We start from the raw sequence: 18,694 nt of genomic DNA, 5'->3' as shown, positions 1-18,694 counted from the left end.
AAGTTACAAACAACAACCAACACTCATAGTAATAATATAATAAATCCACTACCAAAATAAGTTTAATTTGTTACCTTTATCTTAGAAATGAGATTTCAAACACTGCATTGGGGCCAAAGCAGTCATTGTGCTTTTTCCCCCCCAAACAAAATTAACGGGTGACCATAAGTTTAAAAAAAGGACACAGTATTTTTATGATTTAAACTGTTCTGTATGACACTTATACAATGACGATAAACTACATTCTAAAAAAAAGAGCCTTACAAAGTTCAAAAGATTAAATAAGCAGCCCATTCCTTATCCCTTTCATAGAAAGATTTTAATTAAAAACTTCAATACAAAATTAACTTGTACAAGATATGTTCCTTTCTTTTTTTCACGTAATGATTTTTGTACTATTCTTTTGACAGTGATAAATGTTACCACTATAACCCACTTCTTGCTTTGTTCTGTAATATATCCATGTCTTAAATCAAAAGGCAGCTTTTCTTGGCATTTTCCCATGTTGTCTTATTGTTACAAACACAAGCATTACAAAGCAGTTTTTGAAGTGTCTTCCAAACACTCACAGGCAAATATTAACGAAGGAGAAATTCTTCCAAAGTGTGGTCATGCGGTCACCACTTGCCATTGAAGATCAAAGATAATAGTTCTTTTTGTTTCCTCCAAAGGCAAAGATTGTAGTAAATGCTGGTTTATATTTACTGTACATCTCCTGAGGATATATATTGATGGTTAGTTAGGTGTGATTTAAATTAGTGAATTGCATTACCATGAAAGTGTATAATAAGTGCTTCATATATAATATGGTAGATTTAACCCTATAGAACTGTCTGTACATAAATGCCTCATACATCTCTCTAATATCTAGTAATTAACTACTTCTAGTTCTACTTCTTACTACTTCTACTTCTATGGGTAGAACAAAATGTGTCAGTATGTTACAGAAGGCCAGTATAAATCTGAATTGAAAAAAAATTGAACTTAAAGTCCAAATAGTAAATAAATACATAAATTCATTACAATGTGCAATATCGTCATTAAAAATGCTTGTCAATTATACCGGTCACTAATAAACTATTGGGAAGTTGCAATGTTTTTTATCTAAGATTCAAAAATGAAAACTTAACTTTGTAAAATCTTCCTACCTGGTTATTTTACAGTACATTGCAATCATAACAAAAAATAATTGACATTACACCTTTTATTCTTTTGTGAGTTTCCATCTAAATTTTAATAACTTACAAAAGACGTGTATGTTCTTAGGGATAGTTTGTGAAAATAATGTTAATACATTTAATTTTGCAACAGAAACTCCTCACACGTAATACTCATAAAATGTTTACAGATAAAGTTAATATAAATCTGATATACTTACTGTGGCCCAGTTTTTAAAATGTTTGCATGCATGCTAACCAGAATTAAAATAATATTCAAACTGAAATAATATGGAGACTTGAGGCCTTGCTGCTTTCCAAGGTCAGTCACAGGAATACTACTCCCTTATAATCAAATTGTGTGAAATTGTATAGGTACTGGCAAATCTTAAAGGTCCATTTAAATGTGAATAAGTGCATCATATATGTGATGTTAAAGTGACATTTCATACATAGATATAAAAAATTAACCAACCTTGGCATATGAACATTTGAAACAAACTTTATACGACAATGTATTTCTGATGATGATTCTGATGAGTAATGAGCAATTGCACACACCTGAAGGAAAGAATATTATATGTTTCCTTAAAATGGGTGAAAAATGATTATATATCTTAGCCAAATTTAGTTTTTGACAAATTTTGTTTAATTTACAAATTACAGTTTCCAGTGAAAAGGTAATTGGTAATGGAAGTCAAGAGTATTTTTGTATGAAAATGTTTTTTTTAAAACATTTTTTAAGAAAGCAACTAAAGTGTTAAATAACTAATAAATACACACATTTTAAGCTAAGTGCATCTGGCAATAACTTGGGACTCACTATGGGTCCGTCCAATACTAACTTGCATAACAAAAAGATAACAAGGAATATATTATACATACAACACTTCCGCAGTTACTTGTACATTTTTCACAGCTTTTGTAAATGTTCAGAAAGGGGTAATAAAAGTACTCCATTTCATGTACAATATGGCACAAACAAATTGCATTTATAAAAAAAAATATTTGCAGCTTTGCAATATTGGATAAAGAATTATACAAAGTGTGCTTCCCTGTGTTCAAATTCTTGCAGGCGCCTGGCCCTCACTCTTTGATAAACTGGTTTTGCTTCACTTTGGCCAATGTTCTCAGGGCTGGAGCTGGGAGACTGAGGCTGGGCAGTGGAAACAGTGGATGTAGCCTCAGACTCTGGGGGGGCAATCGCAGAGTCTTTTAGGCTCTGCCTTGTCTCTGTGCTGTTTGTTGTGGCAGGGCATGTATTTGGCACCAAGTCCGCAGTCTGGAGAGCTTTGTTTCCGGAAGGAGGTTTGTAAAAAGTTCCAGGGGGAGGCTGCAATGTTCGAGGAGCTCTGAAGGCAGAGGTTGTGGAATTTGTATCAAAGATATTCCCATCTCTTTTTAAGGCCCTTCCTGGCCTTACAGCAATAGTGTATGGCTTATTGGGGAGTATAGTGCTACCAGAAGAACTGGGAGCTTCTTGGGGTATGTTTGCCATAATCATAGCTGTCCTGGGAGTGATATCATAATGTTTGTACTGCTTGTCCCATGTCCTCCTTAAAGACTGAGTGTCAATGTAAGTATTCCGGCAGTATGTGCTCACACTGGAAAAAGTCTTGACTGTTTCTGAAGTCTCCTCTATTGTGAGACTCTGATCCTGCTCCGTTAAATTTTTGGAATTCTTCTCATTGAGCTGAGAAGGGTTTAACAGTCTTTCCATTGGCATGCTAATGGGCCGTGCGGTTAACTTAGGTCTCGGAGATCGCATTTGCACTTTGGTTGCGCCGTGATTCGATCTGCTAAACACCAGGTTAGGTTTCTGTCCCTCTTGAAGGCAAGATTCTGATGGAAGCCCGTTGAGTTTCTCCGAAATCTGAACCATTGCTGCAAGCAGAAAGGGAAAAAAAACAATCAGTACACATGAATTCTTAAAAATAGCTGAGTTCTAGATGTATGTGGAGACATTTGGCTCCAACTAGGCACTACTGAAATACTGACCGGGCATAAATTCCCTTCCTTCAGGTTTGTGTTTCACATCTTTTACCTCATCCACCAAATGAGTAGATGGAATTATAGATGAATGCCTTTTATATACTTTAGAGCTCTGCAGAAATAAAACAGTTAGAGAAAAGATTAATCTCTACTGATATCACAGAAGCCCATTATTGTATGTATTTTCAAAGCCTTGATATGGGTAACAAGATCTCACTTACTTCTTTGATATCAACTAAAGACTTAGAGTGTCTCATAAGCTGCGCCTCTTTTTCTTCAGGATTTAGGTTAAATTCCACTGGTGAGCTCTCTACAGCAGGTGGGGAGCTGGACAGGGGACTCAGAGGAACATCGAAGACTTTCTCATAATGCAAAATGAGCAGCTCCACTATCCGGGCCTGGTAGGGATAGTCAACCAGGGAAGACAAGGACACATCAGCATCTGTCTGTCGAGGCTTCATCAAAGTGGGGCCAAAGATAATCCCCAGGTTACTGGCCGTCATTTTATTTTCTTCTGCTTTCTCTGTCACTCTACAAAATGAAAAAGAGAAAACAAAAAATGCAATTATATTTCATTTTCCCCCAATAAAATATTTACATTTACGCAGATATTTACTTTCTACATCAAAATGACCATGAACAAAACTGCAGCCATTTTGAAATTCTGGTAAGGAAGTTCATGCATTTCAGTGTCCACATATAAACTATATACATGTCCAATACATTTGAAAACTTTTAGAAAAGTAAGCACAGATGAATGTCTGACCTGTTGAGATGTCCTATAAGGTACTGCAATGTTTTATAGTGGGCTGCAGGCAGTTGTCTGAGCAGGTCTTTGATTTTGAAGATTACTCTGTTCAGCTCGATGCTTGGAGGGCGTTTGTCTGCTGTTGGGCTACTCGGCGTAGAATCAACTTCATCCATAAGGACATTCTGGCTCTCTTTTGCCAAGCCGATGAATTCATTATAAAGACGAAACTGAATCAATGGCTCGGGAAGCTAAAAATAAAAATACATAAAAAACATTAAGTAAAGTAAATATGCAGACCACTGCACAACAAAATATTTTAGCTACTCATCCATCCATTTTCTAACTGCTTCATCCAATTCAGGATCACGGGGGAGCTGGAGCCTATCCCAACAAGCAATGGGTGCAAGGCGAGATATACCTTGGACCGGACACCAGTCCACCACTGGGCAGACACTTACACACTCACACCAAGCACATTTTTGCTAGAAGCCTATTAACTTACCAGCAAGGTTTTTGTACTGTGGGACAAGACAGGAATTTCCAGCAAAAACCCACATGAACACAGGGAGAACATAAAAACTCCAAACAGATAGCACCCCAGCTCAAGCTGGAATTGAACCCCAGGGCCCCAGTGCAGCAAGGCAGCAGTACTATCCACTGTGCCACCCAATTTTAATTACTTCTGACAAATACCTGGGTAATAAGGGTTTGAAGAGATAAAATGAAATACAAACCTGCCGGAGATAAAGTTTTAGCACATTGCTGATGTCGTGCGGATACAGATCAGAGAGTTCCACCAAATCCTTCCCATTTTCAAATGCCTGGCAAAGCTTCTCAACTCTTGATTTTGCTCCATTTACTCGGTAAATACCCTACAAACACACAAAAAAAAGTCATTTCAAAAACTGTTAGAGCTACAAAAACACTTAAGTCTGAAAATCAGGTATTTAATTATAGACTGCTAGAATACTTTTATTTAGAATACACGGACATTTCAAAACTAGAAGTAAAGTCAATGTGATATCACAGACAAGGAAACAAAACACTGAAACTGAGACTTAAAATTTAACAGCAGAGAAACCTTCAGATTGGCTTTTCACAAGATGTTGTATTTGAAAGTGACATGAAAAGCCTTTCAGAACATTTTCTCACTAGTGTAATTTTCTAAGCTTAACACACTCAAAAAAACATATGTATAGTAGCAGGATGTGACTTAACAGTACCTTTATGGTTAAAGCACGGTTTTCAATCTCCGAAGTGCACTTCTTGATGATAAAAGGTATTCCGTCTGGATTATTTTTGGTAGCCTGGGCAAAGTCAATTCCAAAGAGATGAAGACGGCCCTGGAGTTTTTTGTGGCCACACTGGATAGCCAATGTTTCCAGACACTTTTTATGACAAGCCAGATAACACTGAAAAGAGAAAATAAAAATAATTAAAAGGCAGAAAGTGACTATCACAGCTGCTACTTGAAACTAAACTACACAGCAGAATTAACTCCTACTACATTTTAACTAGTTTAAGTCCAAAATCCTACCAACATCATTTCTTTAAAGGTCTATGACTATGGTTATTAAAATTAATGTTTCCCTCACCCTTGAAAGTTACATATTCCATTTTGCATTAGTTCATATTAAAATGGAGTACTTTAAATGCCGACATTCTTCACATAACTTGTTGCTTTGCCATAAACCATTATTAACTGCAAAATAATTGCCGTCCTCATTTTTTTAATTTTCAGCGATTTTCAGGGGTTGTATTGGGAAGAGATGCCTTACCTCCTCGCACTCTGCCCCATGAAATACCACCAAGCTGTCACATTCCCTGCACTTCGAGGGAGCCCTCAGTTTCCTCAGCTTGTGAGTCTGTGCTGCCTTGGACATTTGAGTGTTTCGGAAAGGTCCAGGGGAGCTAGCCGTTTCTGAGACCATTTCGCTTAAACCTAAGATACAGTAACAAAGAGAAAATAAACTCATTAACCAAACCGCTGCAATAGCTGGAAAGGAGCGAGGTACAAAATTTGATACTCAGCAAAGTAAAGCATTTTAAATTCTGAACTGGTAAGATTCAGTTATGATTTCTAATGGAAAGCATTTTGTTTTCTCTGAAACAGTGCACAGCAATTCTTTCAATTGTCTTTCAGGTGAATTCAAAAACTGAAAGAAAAATGCCCTATGATTTTGACTCGGAAAGCACCAATGCCGTTAATGGCTACTAATGGATTGGGCTGTGGAATATTAAGCCAGGAATAAAACATGAGAACTGTTTGTTGAAACCGCAACAAAGAAACATCTGTTAAGTCAAAAGTAAAAAATCAGTTGCGTGCAACCCAATGAGTCATTTTTGATAATAATTAAAGAAACAGTCTGACTCACCATTGTCAGAAGGGGAAGGTGGTTCTCTTTCATCAAGATCATCTGCAGAAGACATGGTGCCTGTAGAAGGGGTTCTGGGAAGCCTTCTTTTAAAATCACCTGAAAAAAGTGAAGCTCGCTTAAAAGTCAATCTAGCTGTTTTTGAAAAACAGCTCTCGGTTAAGGTCAGCTGTGAACTGTACTTCCAGAGTCCCATTTTAAGACCGTTTCTCAACTGAGGGAGGCTGAAACTGATGAGGTATATAAGGAGGAGTAGCAAAGCTCAATCTATTGTACCTATTACAATGCATTGTGGGAGACTAACACCTTCATTTAACAATTAACTCCCTCAGCCATTGGCAAGGTTATAACAGTGGTGACAAAAACTCCATCTGCCCCAGTGCAAATTCCTAACATATTTGTTAACGTAATACACAAAATGGCAATTAGCAGTCTATAGATTTGTTTCTAACTACTGGACAGAATTCAATTATAATGAAATCAAGTAAAAAAGAAAACATTGAACACTCTCTCACATGCAGGGAATCTTTAAAATACTAATCTTACTCAGGTACAAATGTTAAGCTATTTATTAAAAGAAAGCATTGGAAAACTCAAAAGTTTCTTTCTGTCCATTGAAGATGTTGACATTTGGCTACTTCAAATTGTTGTTTATATATTTAAACCTGTAATATGCTAGTTACGTTAGCAAGAAAAAGTCACGTTTCTGTACTACTAGAGTTGAACAAAGAAAAAATTGATCTCTTTAAAAGTAAATCAGAAGGATGTATGAATCACTGTTCACTGAAATCTGCTGTCTGCATAAATGCGTACTTTGGGGTAAACCACTACAAAATCTTTTTAATGACCCTGATGTATTACTTTATATATTATAAATTAATTTAAGTAAGAAGCTGAGTCAGCAGAGTCTCCACAGCTGAAAGGTTGTGCTTCTTTCCTTCTCCTTTCAACATGGAATAAACCTTTACTTGTTCCTTCAATTCATTTAAGCGTCTATTCATACAACTTAAAGAAATTGTACTTTGCTTAAATTTCGCATAATATTTACAAAAGAGACAAAGCAGGGGATCTCCAGTCTGTCTTGAGGAGTGATGATTACAATTTCTGCTTATCAAAAAGTGAAGATAACCCCAAGCCAGCCTCAAAGCAATGCAAATTAATGCATATGGAGAGAAACATATGCAGCAGAGGTCTGATCAATGTGCACAAAACAGCAGACTTCGCGCTGATTTCGACATGAAAAGGGCGGTTTGGGGGTAAAAACCTTTGGGGAAAACTAGGATCTAGGCCGACGACGACAAAGCTGTACCCGGGCTGGCGGTAGGAGAGTCCATGGAACGGGACTCACTGCTGCCTCCAGCGCTCTCCGAGTCGCTGCACATCCCCCCGCCCTGGCTGCCTGTGGCCCAGGCGCGGAACAGGCCTTGGCATCTCAGCGCTGTCAGACAGGGGCAGAGATCCGACTTATTCCTCTTCAAAAAGCCCCAAAATTGCAGTTGTCCGAAGAGACAAAGCAGTACGGCGGGGAAGCCGAGTTAAAAAAAAAACTCCAGACAGTTCTAAGACTATTCTTAAGAATTAATGGATGTTTTTTTTCAAAATTAGGGTCTGTTTAAGTGAAAATACGTGAACTCTTTTTTTTTGTCAAAAAGGAACATATCATATTGCATCTACCCCCTCAGCTGCTTGTGAGGCTTTTGGTACATAATGGTTTCTGAGCATCACCCACATGGGTAATGAAATTAACCAGTGAAGTGGGTCTCTACTATAGGTAAAGTGTTTTAGGTTACCTTAGAATGATATAAAGTGCTATGAATACAATTTAACAAAAAAAAAAGTTTGAATTTTAATAATTAATGGGGCTTTAGTGTCTGCTTAGGTCGAAATATACATTAACAAAGCTTGCAGAGTATGGAAATTTAATTTCAATCCAAAATAAAAACGTCTTACTTTGTGTTATGGATGGCTGATGTCCTAGTTAATATCTATGTAGTTCAACATCCACTTGTTTCCAATATTACTCAAGATTACAATCTGAAACCTAAATTAGTAATTTCCTTCTTAACAGAAATTTAACATGCTGTACAGTTTCCAGTTTTCTTATTAAAAAAGTAAAACCAGTTCAAAATAAGCAACTTGTTTATCAAAATTTAAGAAATGTGCTAATTTAAGATGCTAAAGCAGATAAGTGATTTGAACTAGAAAATAATTTGTAAAATGATAAATATAAATTTCATTATCTGGGACATGTTTAAGTTCAATTCTTCGAGACCTAACAATTAAAGGGGTTATCAAAAATACTAACAATGGATTAAAGCATAATTAAGATAAAAATCATCCAAGCTTCGAGAATCAACAAATAAAACAGAATCCAATTAATAAAAACTTCACTTTTTTGGTAATAGTTTTCAACTTCTAAAGTCTCACCAGTGTTATCTTTACCATCTCTATTATTCATTATGGGTCAGAAATAAAAGGATTAACAAGCTTAAAAACAAAAGCATTTATTTCAACAAATGCTCCATTAAAGGCTGATGTCTGGACAAGAAAAAATTCATTACAAACTTAAATTGAATTTTCTACCTTATTCACTGCCTAAATGGGTAATTATCGGGTTTTCAAAATGAGGCTATAGCAATGTGAAAGACAATTGCTTGATTTCAATGCTTACTGATTACTTTAGCTTGGTGTGAATAGAATGCCAAAGAGCTGTAAGTCAGAGCTGCCGTTAAAATACCTCCCACCCCCAAATGTGTCTGCTCTAGGATTTGAGTCTATTGACTGTCCCTGATAGACCTCATTAGGCTATTGTGTACAACAGAAAATGTAGCAGGTACTGAATACCAGGTCTGCCTATAAACACGTAAAAGCTGAGAAGGAATTTAAAAGTATTTCTTATGCCACAAAAATGTAACAGGTTAGATACATACTGTAAGTTATGTTCATGTAAAAATATGTTAACTAATGATTAATTGAATTACAGAAAAGTGAACGAGGCACACATAATCCATACTTTCAATATTTTAAAATACAAACGATTTTCTTTTCAAATAAATCATTCAGAAGATGTAAAATCTATACTTATATAAACAATAACAAAGCTTTATAAAAAGCAAATAACATGTCTAGCAAATTGCCCAATAACCACCTTTGCAAAAAGAGTACATTAAACTTGGCAATAATGTTGCTATTGAACATTAAAATGTATTCCCTTTATACAACTATTAAATGGCTGTTAAAAGAAAGAAAAATACCTTTGTAAGGTTTCAGACAAAATACACAATTAAGCGCTTCTTTTGCTTTCCATTGTAAATGCTTTGATCTATAAGTGATTTTCTCACAAAGAGAAGCACCCTTTAAAAGCTTATTTACTGGAGTAAATGCATGGCAATTTAAGGGTGTAAATCAGATCACCCTTAATGCACTCTAAATGCCAAGTGCTCTAAAGGAGACCAACAGCATTACAAAGCACATGACACACCTTCCACTGTGAATTTGCTCTACTTCCATCTGGATGACACCTCTGTGCCCCCAAAGTCTTTTTAGGAGTTTGTTTCTCCCCTCTGAAATTTCACTTCTGAAATGTATTTTTATTTAGGTCTTTTTTTTAATTACATAGCACATATTCTTGAAATATTGTTTTTCCTGCCCGCTTTCTTGGTGAGGGTGATGTTTTGTTGAACTCTGCTGCCACACAAATACACAAAGTTTCAACAGATTTATACCTTGGATATCTGTGCTGCTGTTTGATCTCTTTTCTCCTATCTTTCCTGCTCGCGTATGGATTGGACTTTCAACTTCGTCAGCACTCTGAAAATCTCCAGAGGTCACTGACATCTGTGACAGGTTTCCATGTGAAGAATGTGCACTGTTCACTGATCTTTTCCCAAAAGGTAGCCTGCAGGGATAAGACAGAAAAGTACGGATAACAAACCTCCAATTTCTGACTTGCTGAGGGTAAATTTCTACCAATTATTGGGCAAAACCAATGTTTTATTTTCATGGAGACTCTCCATTTTATTCTCATCCTGAGCCTTACTTAATTACCTTAATTACGCTATATAAAATAAAGTTTATTATTATTATTACTTCTGGAAATTCACTGAAAAATGCCAACGATGCTCAAAAAGCTGATGGCAACAATGGAGAACAACAAAATGTTTTGCATGAAATAATTTCATTGTTAAACAATTCATAACAACAGTAATTTAAAAATCTATTATAGCCCCCATAAGCATGTTCTGTGGGAATGCAGCTATATCCATGCAAACTGAACAAACAGAATTTCTTTTTAAGGGTAGTATGAAACACTGCCATCACACTGTAGAACACAACGATTTTATTAATGATCAATAAAAACATTAAAAAATGAATATTCTAAAGACTGCTCAAGAATATAGTTACTGCAACTGAAACTGTGCAGTGCTTAGTGAGATGAAACTTCCTTGCAGTTTTCAGAAAAAAATCTAAGCACTTCATCTTGAGTGCTCAGATTTTTTTTTCTGTCAAAATCGAAATGTCAGTGGGCGTAGCTGTAGCACAGATGGAGCAATAAAAACAAAGCCGCGGGCTTGAGCTCTCTGCTCTCACCACAGATATTTCCTGAGGAAGGCCTGCTGGTGCGCACGCGATTGTTACTTTTTCTTTTAGCAATTCCTACACTCAGCACCCTGTGACAGATAAGCAAATACGTGTAGTCCTTTATACTGCTCCTTAAGTAAGTGCTACGTTTTTATTACTCCTGCAAGAGAAGCCATTGGTTTTGTCTTTAAAGACAGCTCCTACTCTGAAAAACACAGATCTAAGAATACGACCAATCTGTTTTTCCAACATCTGTTACAAACCACAGCAAGATTAAAATAGAGTACTTAATAATATAGTACTTAATAATAAGAACTCAGAAAGAACAAGTTATGAATCAAAAATGGAAAATGCTTAAAGAGGCTACAAATGAAAAAGACAAGTGTTTATTTTGAGACACCGTTTTATATCTTCTACAAAATGTGATGAAGCAATAGAAAATGTATGGAAAAATGTTAGCATACGTAGGTGAATGTTAACATTGTACAAAACCTCAATTAAAATATTACTTTGGTCACCACATTACCAAAAAAATATATTGTTGCTCTGCAATCAGTCCAAAGACAAGCTATCAGATTCATTTCCCACACTGACTGAAGCCGAACCTCTCATACAGCTAATACTCAAATGAGGCTTCTTTAAAACTATGGTTGAATGAGATTCGTGGACTAATTAGCTACAAACTACACAGATTTATCTTAATCAGCTATAACCATCAGCATAACTTTAAGACATGTATTCAAAGAAATACATTAATGATATGTAGCATACCTGTAAATAATAAGCCTGAACTATTTCCTAAATACTGCTATGCTTTCCTAAACTACTTACAAGGAAGTTGAACAAAAATATCTAACATAGAATAAGTAGTTCAGGTGGGTATCTGCGTCAGCATGCGTAGGCTGCAAAGGAACAAGTAATAGGTTTATTCCATGCTGAAAAAAAGAAGAAAGAAAACACAACGTTTCGGCCGTGGAGCCTTCTTCAGGTGTGAGCCTGACCCTGTGACCCTCACACCCGAAGAAGGCTCCACGGCCGAAACGTTGTGTTTTCTTTCTTCTTTTTTTTTCAGCATGGAATAAACCTATTACTTGTTCCTTTGTAACATAGAATAAACCTACAACTTCTGACTTCAAGGTTATACTGGTGTTTGAAGAAATTAAAGTTCAGGTAAAACCTTGGTGTTAGTAAAGGTGTAAAGAAAGTTTGTAAAACTGAAATTTTTCTCACCCTCCACTCTGTGTCTCTTGTGTCTCAAAAGAGAAGGAATCTAGAGTGGCTTCATCTTTGGGAAGGCTCTTGACAAACTCTGAGTAGCGCTGGCCAGGCTCATAAAGTTTGGCACTCTCACACAGAGACTGGTAGTTCACTGGGAGAGAAACCACTTGACCATGTTGCATCTGAAACCAGTTGACTGTCACCTGGAAAAGTGGAAAAGTGAAAAGTCAAAAACAATCAGAATGCAATTATTATTTTCCTTTGGTCCCCTTTCAAGATCTACACTGTTTTCACCAAGAGCTTTTATTGGCACTAAACGCAACAATTGTCTGTATATCCCACGGAGCAGCAAGTTGATATCAACAAAAAAATTAATAGCATTTGTCAGTCTAAATATCTCAAAATAAAAGTTCTATGACAAAGACACACAGAAAAGGTTGTATCATACCGCTTTCAAAGTCAAATCACACTGAAACACCAATTCACGAATTTGTGTCAGTATTTCACTTTTGGCATTTTCCAGATCCATCTTCTTCTCACAGACATCTGCTTTGCAGGCCTTGTATAGATCGCTGGCTTCTTCTGCCTAAAATAAGACACAATTACAACCTTAGAACTCTTATCACACATTGGAAAAAACAGTGGGAAAAAAATTAAAAATGGGATTTGAGAGACAAAAGTCCTTTTGAGAACTGTAAAGATGAATTAGCATGAAATTCCAGGTGCATATTCTTTATTTTGAAGTACAAATACATCAAATTTTAAAGACTTGTAGGACACCAATACAGAATTTCCATATACGGTGTACAAGTAGAACATCTGTTAAAATTATTTCATACACCTCTATGGCAATCGGCATTTTATGAACCATCATTTGGCTCAGATAACCTCAAGGAGATGCTTCCTGCTATTTATAAGATTATTAAACAATTTCATGGAGACAGTCAACTGCTCCTCCATTTCTCAATCTCCTACTGGTTGCATTCTTCAGTTCATATCATAGACTTTCTACAAGAGACCAAGAAGACTAATCAAGAGAGACGTGTGCTCTCTTAGTCATTTGGCCACTTCGTTTGATGCAGACTTTGTACTGATATCCTGCACTCACTTCCATTCTGGACAAAGCTTGAGCTTCAGGGAGAAAAGTGTTTGGAACACTGCCACAGGCATCAATTTCACAAGGTCTACCTTGAATTGTAGTCTGAGAGACACTGTTTCCGGATGATGCTGTAGTTTTTGGAAGAGTTCCAGTTATAGCGCCTGGCTACGAGTTAGCCTCCCAAACCACTTTTCTGAGTGCACATTTCAACACAACTTGCTTGCTTTTAAATTTCTTACAACTTTCCTCGTGTTTGGTTTTATCGTCTGGCGGATACTGCAGTCAAAACTGGCATTATTATGGGGTTTTAGAGCTATCTCTAGAGTTCTTGAGGTGAATAATCACATAATTTAGTTATTTGAACAATATCAGACTTTGTCCATGATGATGTTATGCTGAATGTTAAGCCACCTTTTAATAGCAATCAATGTGACTTCAAGAAACACCTATAAGCTTTCTGGGGCTATATATTGATGATGTACTATATGATGACTAAATTATATTTACAGATATAATTGTGAAAATTTCACATATAGATACACACATATAGATATATGAAATTATTTTAAATCTACTGATATATTTAATAGTACTTTTTATACATTTCTACATTTAAATCAAATTATTAAAATCCTGATGTACACCTGTACTTCCAGTTCTTTAAAAGTATAAATTATCTCAGTCTACACTAGCTTTGATTCTCTATCACAGATATTCCATGCCTGTCATATCATCTGCAAAATGTAGCACAAGAAACAACTTCTGCCAAGTAATTAAAAAGTAAAAAATGGGTGACCAGGAAGAAGTTACATACTAAAACATTTCAAATTTAATTGAGCATTTTCCAAAAACAGAACGAGAGAAAACAATTTCCCCACCCTTCAGAATTCCCACCTCCCCCTCACCACATTGTCACCACACTCCAAGTTTCTTACTAGCTAGACGGCTACAAAAGAAGTGCCATGCAATAATGACCTGAACATGTCAGCAACAGCACTACAGGGCTCCTAGTTTACTCTCTAACCTCTTTCTGACCATCTACTTTCGGATAGATCGGGGGCACTGTGGCTCTGCACCTGTGGCTAGAAGGTTGCCAGTTTAAATCCCACGGACGGCCAAGGAATCCTACTCTGATTCCAGAGCAAACTAGGGTATGCGAAAAGACAAATTCCTAATGCAAGAAATTGTATTTGGCTAATAAAGTGTTCTTATCTTATTTAGGCTCCACTTCAGTCCTTTAACGAAATTCAAAAACTAATTTCTCCTTTATTAACTAAGGCCATTCTGAAGGACATATTCGCCATGTTTGTTAAGCAAGAAACTGCATTTCCAGAATTCTAAACAGATCACAAAACTGGAAACTGACACAAAAAAATAAACAGTCCCATCATGAAAAGAAATTAAGCCTTTATGGAAAAGCCAAATTAAAACAAAAGTAATGTCAAATCCCTGTCACTTGACCAAATTCTTTGTGTATTCATACAGGTAATTACAGGTGTCAATATCCTTGCCTCAACTCAAACTGAATTGTCCAACCGAGTTAACTGCACACCATGAGCAAGAGCAAGCAAGGCACTAATGCTTTAGGTTTTCAAAGTTGGAGTTGCCATGCCAATGAATTTATTATATTTAAGGTTTAAAATAACTAAAATAAATATTTTACAGAGCTAAAAGACAAATTAAACAGCCACCTTGGACAAAGTGAGCACTGTACTGTGCAGTTCTCCAGTTTCAGGGGTTTCAAACGAAAAGGCCATCCATACCTTCTGCATGGCCTCCTCCTCCAGTCTCCTCCTCTTCTCCAGCTGTTTCCCTCCCCCAGGCATGCTCAGCTGCTCCTCCTCCACCCTGCCAGTGGAAAACTTGGCTCTCTCATACTCCTCCTGGCGCTGAACGTACAGCAGCTTGGCCTTTTTCAAAGCAGTACGTGCTTCTTGCTGTTGCAAAAGAAAACGCACATAATTCATCTACATAAAAAAGCAAATGTATTTTTTTTCCCACTTAAGCGTTATCTTTACTTATTCCCTCTGGTGTATAAATCCACGTCTTTGCATACTTTTTTAAAGTGCTGACAAGATCAAGGTTGGAACAAGAAGAATAACTATAAAAGGTTACCTCTGCCTTACACATTCTTTAAGAATTCACAGCTCAAATACAACAGGATAAAGAAATCTAAAACATAAGTAGCGAAAAACCTAGAAATCTCAGTCTAATTTCATGCTCTCTGGTTGGGCTACTCTCTATTTTATGGTGAGTCAGGTTGCACAACTATTCAGTAAATAAATCACAGAGAAACGGAAATAATTAAGAAAACAAACCATTTTCTTTTGTTCCCTTTGCCACTGGTCCTTGATGTCTTTCCTTAGTTTATCAAGTTCGTTCTTCCTTGCCAGAAGGGGCTACAACAAGAAAAATACATTTGTTAAGATAAAAATGACGCTTGCTTGAACAAACAATAAAACCAGTGTGTTGTCGTTCTTACCTGAATAAATTTGTTTGTCTGCAGAGCTACTGCTGTTTGAAGCATAACTTGACTATATTCAATGTCATTTTGAAACGCAGAAATATAGATTTCCCGGAATGGCATGTATTCCTGTTATAGAACACAGTATATACAAAAAGTTATTAGAAAGGTTTTACACATGGAATTCCAATAACCTAACCAATATAGACAAATTGTACAAAAACTCTTTCTTCCTAAAAATGTTCTAATTCAATTAATTTGATTTAGTACACAACTTTATTAAGTAGCTGTTAAGATACAATAATCTCATCAAACTGAAATGGTTTGCAAAAAAGATTAGAGGAGCTGCTTGAAAATCCTCATTATAAAATAAATTATTGATGTAAAACCTTTACCTGTTGACTTGCCAGGTTTTTTGCAGATTCAGCCATTTTTGCAAAGCTTTTTGCACATTCAATATCTGTAAACAGGGTGATCCATCAGCAAATGTTTTGGCGACAGAAAAACAAAACAAATTATCATTAAACGAACCACAAGGCAAATAAAAGTCCATCTTGTTATTCCTTAGGCTTAGTGTCACAGTGTACTGTATATGAGAAGTTCTGGGTGCACGGCCAAAATGTTAAAAAACATTATGTAACTGTTCAGGGCAAAGACATCTTTGTAGCAACTGTGTTAATTGCCACAATAGCACAATTACTCATTTAGAAAAGACATTGTTGATGGCCTACGCATCAAAAGCCGTGAACCACATCTGAAATCTGCCATGACAAATTGGATCAGACAGCAAAACAAGTCACTCACCCAAGCTGAGCCGTTTTTCCACCCAAGCCAAAACATCTTTGGTATACTTGGACCAAGCCTTAGCATACAGAAGTGCTGACTCGATCCCGCTGTCATTTTTGAGCAGCATGTGATCGACCTCCTTGGCGCGCAGGGGCCCTGAGACGATATTGGAAAAGGAAAAGGAATGGGGTTTCAACATGTTGGCAATCTGACTGACAGGCGTACCTTAGCCCAGCTCTGGAGAGAAAAGCTCTTCTGACCTTGAGGTATATCTTAATTCCAGTTGATGGTAAGCAGAAACGACGGCGCTTTTTATATAGCAGTGAGAGACGCGAGATTGAGTTGATCACTAAATCAGAAAACCTATATCTTCAAATTCTATAACTTCAGTGTTTAAAAAATGGACACCTTTTTATCTTATCACACACACAGTATTGGTAACCTGTATGACTGATGTATATGATTTATTGTATGTGTACAGTCGTCAATAATAATTCAGAAAAGACAAGAAAATGTAAACAATTTAGGGAATGAACATTTCACTGAGGCTAAAGAACAAACATTTCAAAGCAACTCATCACTGAATGATAGCCGTAAACTGCCCAGTGGAGTAGAGGGAAAGAAAAATTAATGAGGAAAATTTGCTAGAAAGTTGATAAATTCAGTTTATAACGCTGAGGTCATAAGGTCTTACCCTGTAGATCATCTTTTTCAGGAACTAATCCTCCACACTCAACTGACAGGTTTTCATAAGACTTTTGAATTTGAAAGAAAAAAAACAGAAAGAAACCACCATGTAATAAAGAGAATCCCTCAGACAGAAGAAAAAACAAATACAATAATTACTACAAATAATAATTAAAAGATTAATTACACACACGCAAACAACATCATTTCTCTCTATTCATAAATAAACAAAACAAACAATCATATCAAATGTTAACCAAGAAAATTTAGATGTAAACTTGTTATGTAATGTGGTGATCAATTTAAATGCACCTGAACTGGTGCATCCCTAGCTTCTTGCCAAAACATTTCAGAATCCATACTCCATTAAAATAGAAAACAGAACAACACTGGATTTAATTATTATTATCACAATATTATCTCAGTAACAATTAAAGAACCACCTAGTTTCTAAGACTACAGCAGTGTATAATTGACCACAACTTACGTAAATCTGATTACACTATACTGGTACAAAGTATTTCTTCAAACTTAACATATGTCATGATAATCTTCTTTAACTGCAAGTCATTGAGCCTAATTCACAAAATAAAAATGTATACAAGTGAACACATCTTTCACAAATGAGAGATTACCTGACTTCTTTGAGTCTGGGGAGCCCCCAACGCTGAACCACTGTCTACATCTCCCATAAGGAAGTCAGACACTCTGAAGGAATAATAAACCAACTACATCAACATACATTCAACTGTAATCATTCATAGTGCTCACAACAGATTAATCACAATGATACTTAATATTTATAGTAAAAATTCTATATATATACATGTATGAAGTGGCATAAAAATGTTATCCAGCTACTGTTTTTACTTATCATAGCTAAAGAACGACACTATGTCTTTGGTGAATTTTCAAATTTTAAATTAAAAAAAAATGTTTAAGAATCTGAGCTTGTTGTACCACAGGAACATTGAAGACATTTTAGTGGTTAAAGATATATAAAAATAATGGCTTTTATAATCCCAACATTAGCTAATAGTGAAAGATTGATCTATTGGATTCTGGTCACATATCATAATGGATTCTGTGATTGACAAAAAAAAATTAAAACCTACTTACACATTGCCAAATGTAAATGCTAAAGTGTCAATAGAGGAGTATATCTCGCCAAACAGCTCTCGCTTCTTGTCTTCATTTACTTCCTTGAAGTTCACACCTGTTACAAAGTGATAAATTACTTAAGACTGATTTATATATACCAGCACTGTGGAGTACAATTATGCTTTTCAAGAAATACAAAATACTTTTGAAACATGACAGAGATAAGCATTTGGTAAACACATTTTTCATAAAATAGTAAACTATATTCCTTTAATCATACCAAAAGACAAAAAAAGCAAATCAATAAAACATTTTACATTGTTCAAGTTTACCAAAGTGATTTGCTTTCCTATATACCCATTATGCAAAAACAAAAAATAAATAAATCACATAACAGGCCACCATTTCTGTACAAGGATTCATTTTGTTGGGAATGTTAGAAAGCTTCTATCTACAAAGCTCTCGCAATAGCGTCACTTTCCA

General features: G+C 36.0%; 1 protein-coding gene across 2 annotated transcripts in view; it reads right to left on the bottom strand.

Moving 5' to 3' along the window:
* Positions 1-1,189: 1,189 nt before the first annotated feature.
* Positions 1,190-18,694, bottom strand: part of arhgap29a (Rho GTPase activating protein 29a) — a 49,108-nt gene continuing 31,603 nt past the window's right edge. For both annotated transcript variants that reach the window (XM_069194110.1, XM_069194111.1), the window contains 20 exons: positions 18,230-18,326; positions 17,746-17,818; positions 17,118-17,178; positions 16,442-16,579; positions 16,033-16,097; positions 15,656-15,766; positions 15,492-15,572; positions 14,937-15,110; positions 12,523-12,660; positions 12,087-12,277; positions 10,001-10,173; positions 7,585-7,713; positions 6,276-6,374; positions 5,679-5,842; positions 5,124-5,312; positions 4,635-4,772; positions 3,916-4,148; positions 3,371-3,680; positions 3,156-3,261; positions 1,190-3,041 (listed from right to left, as the gene is read on the bottom strand). In XM_069194110.1, coding sequence (XP_069050211.1) covers positions 2,194-3,041; positions 3,156-3,261; positions 3,371-3,680; positions 3,916-4,148; positions 4,635-4,772; positions 5,124-5,312; positions 5,679-5,842; positions 6,276-6,374; positions 7,585-7,713; positions 10,001-10,173; positions 12,087-12,277; positions 12,523-12,660; positions 14,937-15,110; positions 15,492-15,572; positions 15,656-15,766; positions 16,033-16,097; positions 16,442-16,579; positions 17,118-17,178; positions 17,746-17,818; positions 18,230-18,326 — 3,518 coding nt within the window. In that variant the 3' untranslated portion in view covers positions 1,190-2,193. The remainder of the gene's footprint in view (positions 3,042-3,155; positions 3,262-3,370; positions 3,681-3,915; positions 4,149-4,634; positions 4,773-5,123; positions 5,313-5,678; positions 5,843-6,275; positions 6,375-7,584; positions 7,714-10,000; positions 10,174-12,086; positions 12,278-12,522; positions 12,661-14,936; positions 15,111-15,491; positions 15,573-15,655; positions 15,767-16,032; positions 16,098-16,441; positions 16,580-17,117; positions 17,179-17,745; positions 17,819-18,229; positions 18,327-18,694) is intronic.

The sequence above is a fragment of the Lepisosteus oculatus genome, chromosome 9, assembly GCF_040954835.1.
Source record: "Lepisosteus oculatus isolate fLepOcu1 chromosome 9, fLepOcu1.hap2, whole genome shotgun sequence".
Taxonomy (NCBI): domain Eukaryota; kingdom Metazoa; phylum Chordata; class Actinopteri; order Semionotiformes; family Lepisosteidae; genus Lepisosteus; species Lepisosteus oculatus.
The sequence above is the reverse complement of the archived record's forward strand: the minus strand, read 5'-3'. Positions and strand labels throughout refer to the sequence as shown.